This window comes from Thunnus maccoyii, chromosome 19 (assembly GCF_910596095.1).
Source record: "Thunnus maccoyii chromosome 19, fThuMac1.1, whole genome shotgun sequence".
In the NCBI taxonomy this organism is placed as follows: Eukaryota; Metazoa; Chordata; class Actinopteri; order Scombriformes; family Scombridae; genus Thunnus; species Thunnus maccoyii.
This window is the reverse complement of record NC_056551.1, coordinates 19,886,731-19,906,394: the sequence shown is the minus strand read 5'-3', so window position 1 is coordinate 19,906,394 and position 19,664 is coordinate 19,886,731. Positions and strand designations below refer to the sequence as shown.

Genomic DNA, 19,664 nt, shown 5'->3' with positions numbered 1-19,664 from the left:
ATAGTGATGTGCTTGATGTGTCTTCTTAAAGGATTACTACGTAGTGATCCTGTGCCCAAGTGAAATGGACCTCCAGGTGCGGAGAGTGCTGCAGATCCCTCTGTGGTCTCAAAGGGTCATCTATCTGCAAGGATCTGTTCTCAAAGACCAGGACCTGCTGAGAGCCAAGTAAGTTAAACATCACAGTTATGATAATGTATTCTCAAACTGTGTACTCAAAAAGTTTGGATCACTGCAATGCACCAAACTGGATGTGACTTCTAGGGATGACAATGCCCACCACTTTGGTCCAGACTGAAATATCTTAACATCAATTTTATGGATTGGTACAACATGTACAGAAATCTGTGTTCCCTAGAGGATGAATCTTGCTAATTGTGGTGATCCTCTGACATTTTCTGCAGTTCTAGTGTAACATACTGCTTTCTACACCTGTGTCATACAGGCTCACACTCTCAAACATCTTTTTTATACTTACATACTTGGTTGTGTACATGTCTAGATCTTTTGAATGAAACCAGCGATGACACTGATGACCATAACATTAGAGCTAGCATGTGTTGCTTAAGTGTTGCTGATGTAATGTGTCTCTGACATAGACTTTGCTGTACAACACAAATCCAGCTGTGTTGAGAAATTGCACTGATCTAATTTGTATAGTCCTTATAATTAAAGGTTAAATCAATTATCTTATTTTGATATCTCCATTACCACTTAGCCTACTGAAGGGATGAGAAGTTGGTGTCTTGCTGCGTTATTTATGGGGATGGGGAAGGGGTTTGAAATGTTTACATAAAGGTGACATATGCTTTTTGTGATTTTCTGTTATTTATATAATATAATAATGTCAGATATGTATGCTAAACATGGTCAAAGATCCAAAACCTGAGGTTAAGAAATGTAGAAATGTTCTCTGCAACTCAAAAGGAGAGGGGGGCCCTTAAAGAGACAGGAGCTAAAACGACCTGTTTCAAACAGAAGCTGAACAGAGAGAGTTTTTTGAACTGTAAATCATGCAAAGATATTCCAGTAGAGCCCCAAGTAGACCTGAAAATGTGCATAATATGTCCCTTTTAAGTGCTGATGCTTCAGGAAACATCCTTTTGATTTAACTTTCTTTTTACTAACTTTTTATATTTTGCATTTTGCAGCAGGTATAAATATGCCTCAAACCATGAAGCTATCATCAGTAGGATGTGGATCTGTATTGTCTTTCTATTCCTTAATATCATCCTGATATTCTCTCAGTCCTCTCTTAGTGAACAGGCTTGTCAGAGCTATTGTGTGGCATACTCAGACAACATTGTAATTACTCATTCAAGCTATACCCATTTCTTTTGAGGCTCAGTTTTTAAATGGATAGCTTTCTCTGAGGAAAGCAACCATGATCTGTCTCACATTCATCAAATAAGTTTGAGTCATGAAAGTTTTATGAATAAGATCACATGGAAATTTGTAGCATTGATGAGAGATTGAAAACCCTGTAATACATTTGTGTCATGATGGTACAGTTTTGATTACTGTTATCACTCTGTATGTCAAGTCAAGTTTATTTCTGTTGCCTGATCTCTCTCTCTCTCTCTCTCACATACACACTCACACACACACACATCTCAAAAGCCTTTACAGTATGGGGTTATCTCAGCTTAGCCTTGGAAATTATACATTTGCAAATTTAAACTCTGTGTTACATACTGGGCATGAAGTTTGAAAGATAAGGGCATTTACAAGGTAGGGAGGCTTTTATGCTGCATTATGGGAAATTTAAGATCCAGCATTGTTGGAGCTTGACCCATACCAGGAACTAAAAGTAAGAATATGTCCTTCGATTTGACCATTCATTTTTTAAAAATCTGTCTCTCCTGAGTCCCCCAACTTTATGGAAGTGCAATGCTAAATTGCTGGAGTACCCCATTACCCGAAGAGACAAGGGAACAATAAAAAGCAAAACACTTACAATAGTATTAAAAAGCATAGCGCATAGGAGCTGTGTAGCACTATCAATAACCAGCTGAATGCACATCCAGAGGGATCTGTGATTTTGGCAGGAGACTTTAGATGATACTGCCCAAACACCACAAAAATGTTAATTCCCCAACCAGAGACAAAAATATTCTTGACCAAGTTCACGCAAACATCCCAAGAGCATACGAAGCCGACCCATCTCCACAACTTGGTTTATCAGACCACATCTCACTGGGAATGACTCCATCCTACAAACCTCTAATCTGTAGAACAAGACCAGCTTTTAAATCTGTCCAAGTGTGGAACGAGGAAGCCACCTCACTACTGCAGGACTGCTTTGAAAACACAGACTGGGAAGTGTTCACACAGGGGGCAGACTTAGGGCCTTTTCACACTTGAGAGTCTGAACCAAAGGCCAAACCAAGGTTCATGTTTTTGTTACATTGTAAACATTTCAGTTAATTTTAGCGCACTAAACAACTTTACATGACAGACCTACGTCACATGAAGAACAGCTTCTTCCTCAGAGCTGTAGCCCCCATCACCCCCCACCCTCCCATAGCTGTTGAGGATTGAGGACTGAAGACTGTAAATATTACCAAGTTAGCCTCTCCTATCCACCAATCCCCAGCTGCTGCTAATGCACTCAAACACTTTATTACATACAATACATATTACATATGTAATATAAAATCTTTAAATCTTCATACTACATATAATCAATATCATAACAAGAACCTCATTCATTGTGCAAATCCCTGTTATACTGCACTGTTACAGTTTACCTGCCATGCATAAGTGCCTTTCATGTATCATATACAGATAGAGGACACTACTTCTATGCTCACATGTCTCTGTATTGTTTTTAAATGTGTAACTTGTGCAATACCTTGTTATTACCTTGTTTTTAGATTGTTATCTTGTTTCTATCTTGTTTTCTATTGCTGTTGGTCTCTGAGAGTTACCAAACATAATTTCGTTGTATGCCTACAATGACAAAGTATCTTAAATAACATATAATAGTCTTTTTCTAATCCACATAGGCTGACTATTTCCTCAGCGAACACAAGGAAACACTCCCAACAAAGAAAAAAAAAACCTTTTAGTAAAAAAAAAACAAACGAAATAAAGTATACTTCACTTGAGTGTGCGTCTTTTATACCAGAACACCTCATATTAATATTACTGGGTTACATAATTCCACTGTATACATTTGGCAGGTTTTTGATAGAGCAATTAGAAATAGAGGACTGGGTGTATCTCAAGCTTACATCCTGAATCTGGCACTGTTTCAAATCCTCCCACACTTGTTTTGCATTCTGCACTCTCCTGGCTGTGTTAATCATATGCAAAACAGTTCCACACTCACTGCACATATACAGTATGGAGCATTTCAAGTTGATCTTTATATGTTTGTCTATCTGTATGAAGGAAATGTTAAAATGAATACTGAATCAATGGATGTTGCTGTCATCTCTTCTGACTGGTCAAATGTCATTTCAGTTGAGTGCTTATTTGCTGACTCTTGTGGCAGGGTTTGTATTTTTTTTTCTTTTTACTGCTGCTTTGTAATGGAGTAATTTGCTTTTGTTTTTCACGTACTTTGACTTTGTTTTATTATTTGTCTCGCTGCTGCAGAATGGATGATGCCGAGGCTTGTTTCATTCTAAGCAGTCGTAATGAGGTGGATCGCATGGCTGCGGTAAGAAAAACAAGAATTAATCAACTGTTTGCTGGAACTCTTTATCAATTATGATTTGTCTTTCATTGGTTTACAAAAACTCAAGTCATTAATGCTGCCAGTCAGCAATAAAATTACTAATGAATTAATGGAGATTAATTTAAAAATGCAAAATGAAAATACAAAACCTTTCATTGTTTCCTCTCAGGACCATCAGACCATCCTGAGAGCCTGGGCGGTGAAGGACTTTGCCCCAAACTGCCCCCTTTATGTTCAGATACTCAAACCTGAAAATAAGTTCCATGTCAAATTTGCAGGTGAGAGTTTCTGAACTGTCAGTGAAATGTGTCACAACCCTGAAAGGAATAGATAAAACACTTTGGGAAATAGGGCTCATTTGCTTTCTGGCTGAGAGCTAGATTAGAGAATAGAAAACAATCTTGTAGCTGTCTGTTAAAGCAGCCATGAGCAATATTTTTATATTAACAATTGGATCACTTGACTGCTTGTGTTTGAAAGGGGTTGCTCCTAGTGATGAAGCCACACATAATTATCACCCGACTCTGCAGTTCCCCTCAGCTCTACCAAGATTTTGGTTCACTCTCTGCTCTCATAATCTGTTTGACTGTAGAAGACAGCTGTTTTGTGCAAAAAAAAGCTCTAAAATCCCATTGTTTGCTACCTGCCCATCACCAAACAGAATGTGACAAAGTTAGCAATTGTAGCTAATGAACATAGTGAAGGATTTGGAAGCTAAAGAAAGGTATTTTTGTCAGGAGATGATGGAGACCAAAAACAGAGCAAAAAGGAGAGTGAATATTTGACTTACATTGCAAAACATTCACCAGATGGCCAGAAGCACGACTCCAAATGAATGCTAATGTTGCTCTGTATCTGCTGGATGTGTACATCGGCAACTGTTTGCAAATAAGTTCACCATATAAACTTAAAAGGTGATAAGAAAATGTTGTGTTTACAGATTGTTTCCGCTGCCCCAAGTGGCCAAAAAATCAGTTATTTCAAGTTTAAATAAGAGGCTAGAGGCTGGATGTGATTAGCTTAGCTTATATTTAAAGGCAGGGGAAACAGCTAGCCTGGCTCTGTCCAAAGTTAAATAATGGCCTACCAACACCTCAAAATGTTATTCATTTGTTACTTGTGTCTTGTTTGTGTAATCTGTACAAAAACAGAAATGTTTCAACAACAAGCTCTGGCTTATGGGAAATTAAGCTAGGTGTTGTAATTATTTCTCTCTGGGCACAGTGACTTCTTGAATATTTAGCCGTGGCTGTGAGGTTGCTAGGAAACAAGATTTCAGTAAATCACTGCACTTTACTCCCCATAAAAACACAACTTGTCATTTTTAAACTTTAAACAAAAGAGATACAATTAGAGCGTCAGAGGTGCTGGAAAGTGTAGTTGTAGCTGTTTCCCACCGTTTTCAGTCTTTATGCTAAGCTAAGCTAAGCTAATCTACTCCCAGCTCTAGCTTCATATATTTAATGATCAGATTTGAGAAAGAGAATAAATGTATTTTCCAAAATGTTGAAGTAATCCTGTAAAATTAGTTGTCCACATTTTCTGAGTAACACATTATAGGATCACTTCAGTTCATCTGATCAGCTCATTTGCTCCTTTTCAGATCACGTTGTGTGTGAGGAAGAGTTCAAGTATGCCATGTTGGCTCTCAACTGCGTGTGTCCTGCCACCTCCACCTTGGTCACACTCCTTGTGCACACCTCCCGTGGACGGTCAGTCATCTTACGTAAACCCAAGGCCCCCTCAGGCTCTTTGATTTCTTTATGATGTGATCACAAAGTTCACATTTCTTCACATGTTCATGGCTGCTGATTTATGTAGCTTCCATGGAACTGGCACAGAGAGGTGAATAAGCCCCCAAAGACAAAAGTTCATTGTGGAGCACGGCAGGAAGTAAAGTGAGTCCATTAAACAGAAAGAGAACAGGAGGCACCTAAATGGATTTTTTGAGGATATGTCCTCTGTTAAGCTCTGCGGTGGAAAATTATTTTTCACAGCATGCAAACAGATCACTTTTAAAAGCTGATGTCAGTGGCTTAGGGAAACCACATTAGAGGGGAATCAATGCCGTGTTCCCGACAAATCTTGTGTGTTTTTGGTTAAACAAATGTGTTCAGTCTGTGAGATTGCACATGGCCACATTAGCTATAAAAGTGTATATGAATGTGTATTATAGTCGTCTGACTATGTATTAGGAAGTGCGTTCGTGTGTGTGTGTGTGTGTATGATTGCATGTGTGGGCGTCTTTGAGTGTATGAGATGATTTTAGAGACACGCAACTCAGTAAGGATGTTCAGTGAGACCAGGAGATAATGATGAACACTTTATTTTGCCTTTTAAACCGAGAAGCCACAGAGTGTGAAATAGAATTTGTCATCTTATGTTAATATTAATAAGTATTCAGAGGAAAGTACGTAAACTTCTACCTTGAGGTTATTCTGAGAGTCTCCTGTTGCCCACTAAACTCAAAAGCGCTCGAGCAATTACAGTAATTACCGGAAGTCATTACAAAGGGCATATTATAGTCGAGTCGACTGACATATGGATGAAGTGTCTGCTTTCCCCAGAGAACCCAGGAGACCCAGAGTGACCTCGAGGGTCTGGAGGGATGTGGAGAGAGAAGATGTAGTGTTCTCCTGTTGCAAATGACAATAATGATCAATTACAAACAGATATGTGGTAAATTTCTGACTTTCAAGGTATATTGTTTATAGATCAGCTGTGTGTTTGATTGTTTTTTTTTGTCACTGGATTCATGCAGAGAAGGACAACAGTCTCCGGAGCAGTGGCAGAGGATGTATGGATGTTGCTCCGGCAACGAGGTCTACCACATCCGACTGTGTGACAGCAAGTTCTTTGGAGAGTATAATGGCAAAAGCTTCACATATGCTTCCTTTCATGCTCACAAGAAGTGAGTTGACATGTAAGCTAAAGCATCTCTTTCAGATGCTGAAAAGTTGAAAATATAGCAAAACATTTACATATTTTGTCTGTTTGATCTGGTATCATCTTGTATAGTCCTGTACAGTCAAATACTGGAACAAAGCACTTTTATTTTTTTTTGTCTAGTTTAATATGAATTTCGTAAAGATAAATAAATCCAAAAAGAAAAAAAGAATTTTTTCAGCTCACTGATACAGCCTTTGAATACGTATTGCAGGCCCAGACACTTGTGTAGCTGTTTAAAGAAATTGTTTAACATTTTGGGAAATTCGCTTATTTGCTTATTTGCCATGAGTTAGATGAGAAAATCAATGCCACTCATATCTGTCCATTCATTATGAAGCTACAGCCAGCGGCCGGTTAGCATAGCTCAGCATAAAGACTTAAAATGGGGAAACAGCTAGCTTGGCTCTGTATGAAAGTTACAAAATTGGCACCTCTAAACTCACTAATTAAGACATTATATCTTCTTTGATTAATCCATAAAAACAACAACATGTGGTTTTACAGGGGGTTATGTGTTGAATTATTTCTTGGCCAGATTTTTTACCTTAGGACAGAGCCAGGCTAGCTGTTCCCCCCTGTCTCATATATTTGTGCTAAGCTGAGCTAACTGGCTGCTGGCTCCAGCTTCATATTGATCGGACAGATATCAAAGAGGTCTTCTCATCTAACTCTCAGCAAGAAAGTCAATAAGTATATATCCAAAAATGTTGAACTATTTCTTTAAACCCCAAGTATCAATTCTCAGCTATGAAGTCCTGGATTTTTACAGCTTTAAATAATGTAATGACAAGATTCTGTCGGCAGATATTTGCTTCAAGTATATGCTAACTACATGTATGTGATGTCCAGGTATGGCGTGTGTTTGATCGGTATAAAGAGGGAGGACAACAAGAGCATTCTGCTGAACCCTGGTCCACACCACATCATGGCTGCCACAGACACCTGCTACTACATCAACATCACCAAGGAGGAGAACTCAGCCTTCATCTTCAACCAGGAGGAGAGGAAGGGGCGTCCTGTGGGGGGAATCTATGATGGACCCTCACAGCTTCCTGTGCACAGCATCATTGCTAGCATGGGTAAGAGGAAGTAGAGTGTGATGAAGATGAGGATATAAATTTAGGAGACTTTGTCTGTGTTTTAAAGCTCACTTCAATGTATTTTTCAGGCACTGTTGCCATGGATCTTCAGAATACGAGTCCACCTGACGTCTCAAGTGATAAACTGGTCCCACCTACAGTAAATGGGACAGGGAGCCGCCGGCCGAGCATCGCTCCAGTTCAGGAGATTGCGGACTCCTCCTCAATCCTGCCATGTGACCTCCTTAGTGACCAATCAGAGGATGACTCCGTCTTCATAGATGAGAAAGGCCACTCGTCTACTGAGTAAGAAGTCTCTTTCTGTGTGTGTGTGTTTATGTATAATATGTTGCGGTGGTGTTTATTTAAGGATCCTCAATAGAGACTTCTTACCTATACCTTTTAAACCTAACCACAACACGGCAGGGCAAACAACACAGGCCATAATTTAAAAAAAATGTTATATGCAGCAGTACTAAAGTACTACAGATGTTACCTAACTTAAATATTACTCAGAAGGTAGAAGTTGGATTGCTTGTGCTCAAAACTACTTATTTAAGTTAAACTACAAAAGTAGTTTATGATTACTTTGAGCAATAGTCTCTTATTAGTCTCCTCATGTTAATGACCCTGAAATTATAGATAGCTTGTTTGTATGTATCACTAAAAAAGTATATTCACTCAATAAGTACAATTTAGAGGTTTTTGTCCTTCTGTTACTTTATTATATATATGATATATACTTTTATTCCCTTACAGATCAGAGGGAAATATTGTACTTTCTAATCCACTACATACAGAGCATACTGTATTTTGCATACATAATTCCTGATTATATTGTGTGCTATATTTTATATATATATACACACACACACATATATATATATATACCACTTTACTGTTTATATATATATATATATATATATAAACAGTAAAGTGGTCAAAATTATCTCTCAACAGTAACATGCTACTTATTAATGTGCATCATTAATATAATCCAACAATTCAATTTATAATCATATAACCTTCACAGTGGGCCTTTTTTCTGCATTATGAGCACTTTTAATTTTGCATTGTGGTATTGCTACTTTTACATGTGTAAAATGTTAATATGAAAAATATTAACAGTACCTGTGATATTTCTGTGATTGCTTTATCCAGCGTGCAGCTTAACTTGAATACACTGTGGGATCATTTCTGTTAGAAGATGAAAATTACAACAACAGAACGTGATCATTTTCTTCCAAGATGAACACAGTATGTTTAAAAAAAAATGTGTCATTTGCACTTTTTGGATTTGTTGCCAGGTATGTGAAAGGTTATCCCCCTAACTCTCCGTACATTGGGAGCTCGCCCACCTTGTGCCATCTGTTGGCTGAGAAAGCCCCGTTCTGCTGCCTACGACTGGACCAGGTGGGCAGTCGCTGATCCTTCAACTTAGTCACTCAATTACTTACAGCCTCCATCATTCCTGCCATTCCTCCCCTCCTCTCACTGTCCTTCACTTCATAATAGCAAACCTAAAATACCTGTTTTTGTTTCCCCTGTGCAGGGTTGCAGGCACAACAGCTTTGAGGATGCGAAGGCTTACGGTTTTAAAAACAAGCTCATCATTGTTTCCGCTGAGACTGCAGGGAACGGTCTCTATAACTTTATCGTGCCCCTCAGAGCTTATTACAGACCCAGGAAAGAACTCAACCCGATTGTCTTGCTACTGGATAACCCGTGAGTTCACCTTAACACACACACACACATCATTTCTATCTTTCTCTATCACTCACCATTTCACGCTGGGATACATTATGTATGCTAAAAGCTCACGTCAGCCGAGCACTCAGGACAAGGCTGTGGAGGTGGGATTTCATTGTCAGTCCTGATGTTAGGTTACCGCTGCCGCTCATAGTGACGGTGTGTTTTGAGCGACAAAGAAAATAAGCGCTCCGTAGCTCCAGACAGTAACCATAGCAACTTGCTTTGCCTTGAACTGGAGTGATATATATTGCTACAAGGGGAGAAAAAGATGGAGAGAATGATTTCTTTGGGGAACACCGAACAGGCTTTCATCAACAGCCCTGATGTGTCCCTTTTCAGCCTCCACATGCATGCTCTCAGGACTCTCATAGCAACACGCACATAACAATAAACTCTCTCTCTCCGTGCAGCTCTCTCTCTTTCTCTCCCTCCTTTCCTTCCTATTGCTGTCACACACACACAAATATAAACACCCACACGCTTGGATACGAAATTCAAGCACTTACGACAGCCTTGGGTCTCTAGTCGGAAGGACTGGGCAGATGCATAAAGTAAAGTTCTGTCAGCGGGGGGTTATTGGTTGAGGACAGGCGGTAATAAAGCAACTAAATCTCTCTGAGTGCGTTCAGCACCAGACGGCTTCATCTCTCAGCCTGAAAACACACTAACCAGGGAGTTAAACTACCACAGAGGCTCCTGAGGCCCTGATACTTACTGTTGCACATCATCACACAGTAACCACTCACGTCCCTAAAGCAGCTATATAGTAGTTTTCACTGTGTTTAGTGTATACTAAGCCTGAAAGTTTTGTAGAGCTGCAACAATTAGTCGATTAATTGATTAGTCAATTGACAGAAAATTCATCGGCAACTATTCTGATAATTGATTACTTGTTTTGAGTAATTTTTTTAAAAAGAAATGCTAAAATTCTCAGTTTCAAGCTTCTTAAGTGTGAATATTCTTTGGTTTCTTCAGTCCTCGATGATAGTAAATAAAACATCTTTGGGTTCTGGACAAAACAAGATATTTGGCATTCAAAACAAGGCTTTGGGAAACAGTGATCAACATTTTTCACCATTTTCTGACATTTTTTGGACCAAATGACTAAGTGATTAATCAAGAAAATAACTGACAGATTAATCAATAGTGAAAATAATTGTTAGTTGCAGCCCTAAAGTTTTGGGACTGTTGCTATGTATGAATTTAGCAACAAATCATTTTCCAAACCTGACAGAGATTTCAATTGTCAAATTATACTTAATTTATAAGATGTATGCTTTTTTAATAGTTAGTTATTTTCCATTTCCTTGTCCTAGCAAAGCACATATACAAACCATAAGGCAAAGTTTATTGTATAGCATTTTTCAACATCAAGAAGAGGTAGAAAATTTCATAGAAAATGTTTAGTAGAGGGAAAAAAACAAATGCTACAAGCCTAAAGTTTACCCTGAACAATTTGTTTTTATGTGAATATCCGAGTCAATCTTTGTGCATTTAAAAATAATTTTCTTTTTTATCTTACTAATATATTGTGTGTTTCCCAGTGCAATAGAAAACAAATGTTTCTCTATTATTTATGTTTCCTGTAGGCCAGATAATCACTTTCTGGAGGCTATCTGCTGTTTTCCGATGGTTTACTACATGGCTGGAACCATAGACAAGTAAGATTTATATGGTCGTATAACTTTCTGCTTTCCATTATAATTTTATTACACAGTACCAGTCAAAAGCTTGGACACACGTTCCCATTCAAGTGGATGGGAAGGTGTGTCCCACCTGGTGCTGGTGCATTACATTTATTTTCTACTTAACATATATTTAATAGGAGTTCTTCGTCTCTGAGATTGAATTGGATGTGCAGTATATTTCAGGCAAATTGATATCTGCTTTCGATCTGCTCAATGTTTGTGTGTGTTTCAGTCTAGACAGCCTGCTGCAGTGTGGCATCATATACGCAGATAATTTGGTTGTTGTGGATAAAGAGAGTACAATGAGTGCTGAGGAGGATTACATGGCTGATGCCAAAACTATTGTCAACGTACAGACAATGTTCAGGTAATTAATTACATTTTTCTCATATATTACTCCTGACATGGTCTTTAATTTTTGGAAATCAATCAACTGTGATGTTTAGTCTCATCCTCTGACTCTGACTCATCTATTTCCTCATTCTTTAATTCATTTTTTTATCATATCCTTTAATGTAATGCCCTTCTCTCTCATTCCAGGTTGTTTCCCAGTCTCAGCATCATCACAGAGCTTACTCATCCATCTAACATGAGGTTCATGCAGTTCAGAGCTAAGGATTGCTATTCATTGGCTCTCTCCAAGCTGGAGAAAGTAAGACATACAAGAGATATGTCAAGTGTGGTATTGATGGTATGAAGTATGAACATTAATTATTAAGAGTAGATTTTTTTTTAATGTAGCCAGATATTTTTCTGCCATTTCCATCTGACTTTCTAGACTGTCAGAAAAATGAAAGACCTTTATATGTAATTCACCTTTACTGTGCTTTGTGCATGTCCTGATGTTCCCCCACAGAAGGAGCGCGATAAAGGCTCCAACTTGGCCTTCATGTTTCGCCTACCTTTCGCTGCTGGCAGAGTGTTCAGTATCAGCATGCTGGACACCCTGCTTTACCAGGTTGGTACAAAACTACAGCTAAAAGCACTGAAGCCTCAAATGACTCTTTTCAATATCAGGTGACAGGAATTAATGTGTCTTACGGCAGCTGAGAAACAGCATCATCTGAAGAAACAGAGGAGCATTACCTTCACAAAGCAAAAGTGCCCTCTTGTGTTCAGTTGTGGATAGGACTTTCACTCAAGTTTCTTTATGTACAATGTGTTTTTAGCTGTAATAAACAAATGAAAAGATATTCTTTCTGTGATTTCTTATCAGTCTTTTGTGAAGGACTACATGATCCTTATTGCAAGGCTGCTGCTGGGACTGGACACCACACCAGGATCAGGATACCTCTGTGCTGTGAGTTAGATAGAAAGAAAATCATCTGTAAAAAGAAGGAAATGATCTGTAACAGTTTACCAAATTGAATGTTTTTCTCTTGTTCCAGATGAAAGTAACTGAGGAAGATCTATGGATTAGTACTTATGGCAGACTTTTCCAGAAGCTCTGCTCCTCTAGTGCAGAAATTCCTATTGGGATATATCGGACAGAGTCACACATTTTCTCTACTTCTGAGGTGAGATCTCACACAAGATGTTAAATATCCATCTTCAATGTGAGACCACTTTTATTACAAATGAGTTTGTGGCTTATAGCAGAATATTGACACATAAATAATCAATTGTAGCATATAAAAATACCTCATATGAGAATGATTGTTTTTGCTATTTTTGAACTTTTATAATGATGAGCATCCTGGTCTTAAAGGTAACCTCCTGTCTCCCCACCTCAGTCTCAGGTGTCAGTCAGCGTTGATGAGTGTGAGGACACGAAGGACAGGGGTGACGAATCTCAGAGCAACGACCCGTCAGATCACCCCCTGCTGAGGAAGAAGAGCATGCAGTGGGCACGGCGTCTGAGTAAGAAAAGTGTTAGGTGGCAGGGGGTGAACCGGGACTCGAGCAAGGACCACACCCAACGCATTGCTCAGCAGCGCCTCAACCTCTACCGACGCTCTGAAAGGGAGGAGCTGTCTGAGCTGGTCCGCAACCGCATGAGGCACCTGGGCCTCCCCACTTCAGGATATGGTGAGGATGGACTCATCTCTAACTTCTGGAACATATTCAGCTGAGCACTAGGGCTGAGAACTGTTTTTATAGATGCTCAGTGTCTTCATTTCTCAAACTTTTATGTCTGCCTCTGCTTAAAAGTTTGTCTGTTTCTTGTCTAACTGTTGTTTTTAGAAGACCTAACTAATCTGACAGCCAGTGACGTCATGAACAGAGTCAATCTGGGATACCTACAAGGTAAGCATTTAAGTAAAGATCAGGTAGAAATTAGTTCATAACTCTGATCTTCCTCTTCAATCAAATCCTGGTGTTTTATCCTAGTAAACTGGGATCTTTAGATTCCTCTTTACAATGCCTGATAAACACATGGAACAATCAAATTTAGGAAGACATAATAATATCTCATTTTCTTAATTAACTTAATTACAGACAAAAAAAACTTAAAGGTGCAATAAATGACATTCAGCCTCACTGGATGTCAGTAAACAACAAGGCCTGTTTGTTATGTAAAGATATAGTGTAGTAATAGCATCCTGAGCAGAGAATGAAGTCACACTCCCTCTGTGTGTGTTATCCAAGCTTCTCTGTTCTTTGTTTGGGTAGCTGGTCCGGCCGCACGACATGTTAGTGCATGTGAGCGTGCATGTTAGTGCATGTGAGTCCCTCCGTGTTCTCCACGTCCATTTCCAAGATGGTGGCCATGTCACAAACTTTGTCAAATTACAGCTAAACAGTACACTAAAATATGTTTCTGAAAACATTTGAGGTGAGAAACAGGCAATGCAGTAACAGAATCTTGATCCTTATTTGATCAGGACTGCCTAGTTTGTTTTGGTCTGAGATGTTGGTGCTATAGTGCGACATCTAGTGCCTGAATGTCGTGTATTGCAACTTAAATTATAATTCACTAGAAGAAGAAGAAAGTCCCCACAGTCAATCAGTGGCTTAATCAGTTGATCAATACACTGCACCTTGAAATAATAAGGTTTTTTGCTAAAGGATAAACTTAAGATCTGGCAGCCGCTTACTTATTATCTAAAATCTGAACATTAATCATCTTAGAGAAGCCATATTGTTTTTTTCCATCATTTGTAGTGTGTGAATGTGTGTGTATGAGAGAGTTAACGATTCCTTAATATTTTTTATGTTGTATATTCTGTGTGTAAAACAAACCATCAATGTCACTTTTATTTTATGATGTTATATCCTTTTTTACAATAAAACATTTTAAGAAATTTGATCATGAGATGCAGACTTTTCCCAGGTCACTGATTGGGATTATGTTTGTGTTTCAGATGAGCAGAATGATCACCAAAACACTCTGTCCTACGTCCTGATTAACCCTTCTCCCGACACCAGGCTGGAGCTCAATGACATTGTGTAAGCATTATTCCCTCATGTTGCTCCATGTATTGTTGATGACGTTTGAGTCAGTTCATACCCGTTTCATTATGAACAGACGTGCAAACCCATGAAAGAAAAAACACAAAAAAATTACTTTTTTGCCTGCACAAAGGTTTTTCAGATGTGTTTTGTGTATTTTTCAGCTTTCTTGGAGACACCTTCTTTGCTGATTTGTTTGCATGTGTTACATTGCTGTGTTGCCAGAAACTAGTCCAAGAGATAATGAAAGCAAAACAGTTTAATGGAAAAATCTGTTTAGTGACAATTTGGCTTAATACCATTCTGGTCCTATCTGATCTGCCTCCACTACCAACCAAACTCCACTACCTCTAACGGAGGCTAATGTGGAGGAAATATAATAGAAATTTAGATTCCGAGAACACTTTTCTTACACTGATCACCCTTCTCTGCAGTTCCCCTTAAATGTAAAGGGCATTTTAGCTCATTATTTTGGTTTTACAGCCCACAACTTTACTGTTTTGGTTCAGTCTCACCGCTCTCATCGTCCTCGTTTCTAGCACTAGGTAAGTAGTGTGAGCAAAAAGGCTCTGATAAAGCAACCGTACGCTATCTGGTCAGCACTAAACAGCAGACAGACAAAGTTACCAACTAACTGCTTAAGATTTAGATATTTACCTAAGAAGTTGGTAGAAAGCAAAACAGAGCTAAAAAGAGTCGATATTGGACTTTTTCGTCAAGTGGTCATAAACATGACTCCATGTGAATACTAATATGTGTCTGCTGGATATGTAAAATAGGCTATTGTTTGCTAACACATTAGCCATAAACATGATTATATGCTAATGTTATGCTTACAGCTGTGAAAACACTTATAAAAGAATGGACGGCAACAATTTTGTAGCATATTGTTATGGGAAAATTATACGTTTACAATGAAACAACATCAATTGTAATACAACAGCTGAGGAAGGAAGGCAGTTATTTAGTATCCATCCATGGATGTTTCCTGCTCATGATAGAGGGTGGTGAGTGCATCCCGCAGTTTACCTGTTTATTTAGCTCCTCTTCTTTAATGTGGAGTGCCCGTCATGGCTGTGACTTTGTGTTGAATTGATGCACGTGTTTGTCTCAGTTCTTCATCTGCCCTTCTGCTCTCTCTCTCTCTCTCTCTCTCTATCTCTCTCTCTCTCTCTCAGGTACTTGATTCGTTCGGACCCTCTGGCTCACGTTCCTGAGGAGCCTCCTGTCCACAGCAGCAGTCTGAAAGAGAGACAGGAGTCTTGCACAGACACCAGAGAGGACACCCAGCTCTGATACCGCGCTGAACTTGGTTCACTTCCTCCTAATCAGCCCACTTTGGCTTTCCTGGAGGCCTTGTTGCGTCCATGCAGATCCAGTCTGAAAGAGGGCAGTTTGTGCTGTAATGTTCCAGCACTGCAGTCTACTACTGTATTATATGAGTGCCTACTATTTGGCAGATGACATTTGACATCATCTGTGACATTTTCATTCTCTTGCCACAGACATCATATATAAGAATGGTGTATTCATTTCTATGAAAGCGCTTTCAGATGAGCAGTTGGGGACCAGCTTGTTAACAGATGATTGCCGCTAACTGAAGGGATTTCAGTCAGGTCTGTTGTCCCTGCAGTGTTACCCTTGGTTTGGCTTAATCTGATTCACCAAACAAAAGAATTAAGATCACAGGACCACCTTTATGCTTTTTATTGTCATGAGGCCTCCTGAAATTCAGGTTTTTGGGTTGTAGCTCCCTCAGGAAAATTTGAACATCAAGATCAGATGTTTTGAGATGCAGGGGTTGGTGACTCTGACCAGGATTAAATCGGGCATTATCAGTCATTTCTTGACTTGGGTAGGTTGTGCACTTTATGAAGAGATTACCAGAAACCAGATGCACATACAGTACAGTATTCTAAAATTTCCTAAACAGTACACACCAACCTATTTACCACCCGTTGCATAAAAACAAACATAACCTTCAACACTATGTGACTTAAATGAAATATGTCCATTAAAGCTTTCATTTAAAGCTTAATTTTTGTAGCTGAACAATAGAGGTAGTTATTCAGTGCTGTAGAGTCCTAATTAGTACGTAATGTACAAACAATGATGGTTACTTATATGTTCGCTGCAGTACATTTCTTTAGGTTAGATGAGGTTTTGCACTTCAAGGACTTAGTTCAACCCTTTAAACAGGCCGTGCCATATAATCAATATTGTGCCATAAAGGATTTATTTGATGTTTACTATATTAGTCATCAGAGAACCTAATTTGTCTTTCAACGCTGTTCAGTGAAAGAATTTGCTCATTAATTTCACATTCGTGGCTATACGGGCGAGGTATGTATTTTGAAAATGCTACATCTTGTACACAAGAAATCTCTCTTTGACTTCGTACATATTTAAATGTTGAAAATAAGTGTACTTGAGTATCATTTTATTTTGCACATTAAAGTGCAATATGATAAAAAAAAAACCTGCTGAAACTGTTATGAGTTGGATAATAATTTAGTCTTAGCGTTGCTAGCGTTTCTTGGAAGGATGGATGGATGTGGATAATTGGTACGATTTTAAGATGAGCTATCCCAATTCAACTCTCACTACTGACATTGTCTTCTCTACATTTAATTATGTGAGAGTTCATTTATGTGTTACTAAACAGAGCAGACGAGGTAAAGGATTGTCATTTTCAAACAACGTAACGTGACTCCTTTCCTAATGAGGTTGACTGACTGAAACATCACATTTTTTTAGACTAAAGGTCTGTTTTGTATTGTTTCTGAGTTTCACTTGGCATTAAACCTTAAACACATTGATGAAAATACTGTAACTGAACCCTTTGCATGAAGCAAATAGTCAGAAATATGCCAGTTGAATGTCAAGGCTATATAGTATTCATCTTTACACATTTAAGAAATTTCTGTTCATACGTCTTGTCAATCAAGCAAACAATTACTGTAAAATATGTTGTGAAAAATATTCAGATCCATTCTATGTTTTCCATTTATTTGTTATATATTTAACATTACAGTCCTTTTTGGGGTTCTGGAGACTCTAGGTCTTCTTTAACAACTGAAAAACCATCCTTAACATTGTTTTACCACCTTGATACTTCATGACTTCTTTCTTATGTGAGAATTGCTATGATTTTTAAATGTTGACATGTTTCAGTAGTTCGCTACAGACAACTACTTCTGTTTGAGGTCTCAGCCGTAAAACGTGGTTAAATACAGTGGATTTGCATCTGCTCTGTATCTGTGATTGGTGTTGACAGAACTTTTTTGGAGTTTTGTAACAGTTTGTTCATAAGAGGTCCCTGTTAAACCTCTCTGGGGTCTATTTAACCCTCAAGCATAAATAGCATCACTATGAAGGATAGCAATGTACATTTCTTTGTCTGTGAATGAGTTTTTGCCAACCAAAAGGATTATGTGTTTGTTTATGCCTAGCCCATATAACATATAAAACATGAAATATTTCCTTATTTTGAATTATAATAAAGCTTTATGGTCATTTTGATAGGTCCAGTTTGTGGCAAAGGGATAAGTTACCACTTTTTTCTATATGATGGGATTTAAAAGGTCAGAAAAAAATATTTCAAGGAGAAAAATTGGTTGATTTTGGTTGGCAATTATTATTTTTACACATAGCAATGTCAACAAAACACAAGGGTTAATGTAAAATGTGTGATTTTTTTGCCCATCACGAATCATTCAGAAATCTGCAAGTTTATTAAGATTCAGATACAGAAACCTCACTTGCTTTATATATTCAGACGATTTTTCAGGACTTTGTAGAGTCACTGTTCACAGTGGTTACAGCTGTGTTACAAGAGAAACTGTACAACCAGTCTAAGGTCATGTACAGTCTAGAGCTTTTAAAAGACATTTCTACATTTGGCTCGGTGTCAGTATTCCTGTAATCCTGACTATGTGTCCCTGCCACCGAAAACTTCTCATAGCATAATGCTGTCACTTCACTGTAGAGACAATTTAATCCAAGTAAGGAGCAGCGGCTTTTTTGCCACATGCAGCACCAGGCAATCAGGCCAGACAGTTCAATTTTTGTCTCATTAGGCTATAGAAAATTTCAGTTTCTTTAAGTGTCGTTTGATATCTCCAGTCTGGCTGTAATGTGTGTTTTAGTCAAAAGTGGCTTTCAGTCTAGACACTATAAAGGATTGATTGATAAAGTGCTGCAGAGTGTTTCTCTTCCTGGCTGCAGGTTTTTACCTTCTTTGCAGAGTTATTCTGAAATTATTTGAAAGGTTGTTGGGTTCTTTTTGACAACTCTTGTTAGTGCAGGTTAAAGAATATGGCTGGACAGCAAGCCTCAGGAGAAGAGTCGGTGGTTTTGACAACCAATTTCATAATGATGGAGCGCATTATAATTCTTGGAAGATAATTAGCCACATGGCTCTATTAATGTGTTAGTCTGTTGGTCTAGTCTGAAATATCTCAACAATTATGGATCCTTTTGAAATTTGTATAAAGACATTCATGGTTCCCACAGGATGGACTGTAATAATTTAAGTGAACCCTGAGTAACTTTTCATACAGTGCCATCATCAGGCTGAAGTTTTACCCTTAAACATTCACAACAGCCTCAGCTGTATTTGTTTTCAGTGCTAATTAGCTAACATGCTACACTATGATGGTGAATGTTAATTGTTATTTTTTCTTATCATTTGACTCAAAGCATGAGTGACATACAGATTCACAGAGGTGCCAGCATGGATAATGCTGCACAATTTGAACTCAGAGGTCTACAGACAATTCTTTCATGGCTTCATTTTTGCTCCTCTCTGTGTTGAGATGTGTAGAGCTTAACATACACACGTGTGGGCCTTTTTAAATCCATACAGGCTGCGGTCATGACCAGTCAGTTTAATCTGGCACACAGCATGCAAGTCACAAAGTGACAAATTATGTCCAAGGAAAGAACACACACCTGAGTTTAATGTAGATAGTTACATATACTGTATAGGTGTGATGCTGAGGTGCATCAATAGCTGTACACTAAACTATGTTGTGTAAAGAAGACAAAAAATTTCAAGGTGAAAGAGTTGATGAAAGAAAGAAGGGTGAAAACATTGATGGAAAAAGGAAGGAGGGA

General features: G+C 38.4%; 1 protein-coding gene and 2 long non-coding RNA genes across 10 annotated transcripts in view; 1 reads left to right on the top strand and 2 right to left on the bottom strand.

The window, feature by feature from the left end:
• Positions 1–19,022, top strand: part of kcnt1a (potassium sodium-activated channel subfamily T member 1a) — a 36,525-nt gene extending 17,503 nt beyond the window's left edge. For 2 of the 8 annotated variants that reach the window (XM_042394675.1, XM_042394680.1), the window contains 20 exons: positions 32–168; positions 3,604–3,667; positions 3,855–3,963; positions 5,289–5,397; positions 5,527–5,583; positions 6,447–6,596; positions 7,484–7,713; positions 7,803–8,019; positions 9,021–9,126; positions 9,266–9,438; positions 11,055–11,126; positions 11,386–11,520; positions 11,694–11,844; positions 12,010–12,111; positions 12,370–12,453; positions 12,542–12,670; positions 12,887–13,181; positions 13,338–13,400; positions 14,459–14,543; positions 15,725–19,022. In XM_042394675.1, coding sequence (XP_042250609.1) covers positions 32–168; positions 3,604–3,667; positions 3,855–3,963; positions 5,289–5,397; positions 5,527–5,583; positions 6,447–6,596; positions 7,484–7,713; positions 7,803–8,019; positions 9,021–9,126; positions 9,266–9,438; positions 11,055–11,126; positions 11,386–11,520; positions 11,694–11,844; positions 12,010–12,111; positions 12,370–12,453; positions 12,542–12,670; positions 12,887–13,181; positions 13,338–13,400; positions 14,459–14,543; positions 15,725–15,842 — 2,586 coding nt within the window. In that variant the 3' untranslated portion in view covers positions 15,843–19,022. The remainder of the gene's footprint in view (positions 1–31; positions 169–3,603; positions 3,668–3,854; positions 3,964–5,288; positions 5,398–5,526; positions 5,584–6,446; positions 6,597–7,483; positions 7,714–7,802; positions 8,020–9,020; positions 9,127–9,265; positions 9,439–11,054; positions 11,127–11,385; positions 11,521–11,693; positions 11,845–12,009; positions 12,112–12,369; positions 12,454–12,541; positions 12,671–12,886; positions 13,182–13,337; positions 13,401–14,458; positions 14,544–15,724) is intronic. The other 6 variants (XM_042394681.1, XM_042394679.1, XM_042394678.1 and 3 more) reach the window with 4 other exon arrangements.
• On the bottom strand, positions 3,588–4,599 carry LOC121885325. Its single transcript, XR_006092532.1, has 3 exons — positions 4,476–4,599; positions 3,835–3,933; positions 3,588–3,662 (listed from the first exon to the last, which is right to left on the bottom strand). It is a non-coding gene; the product is annotated as an uncharacterized LOC121885325 (long non-coding RNA).
• LOC121885323 lies at positions 12,362–15,710 on the bottom strand. Its single transcript, XR_006092528.1, has 3 exons — positions 15,576–15,710; positions 12,795–12,976; positions 12,362–12,451 (listed from the first exon to the last, which is right to left on the bottom strand). It is a non-coding gene; the product is annotated as an uncharacterized LOC121885323 (long non-coding RNA).
• Positions 19,023–19,664: the final 642 nt, after the last annotated feature.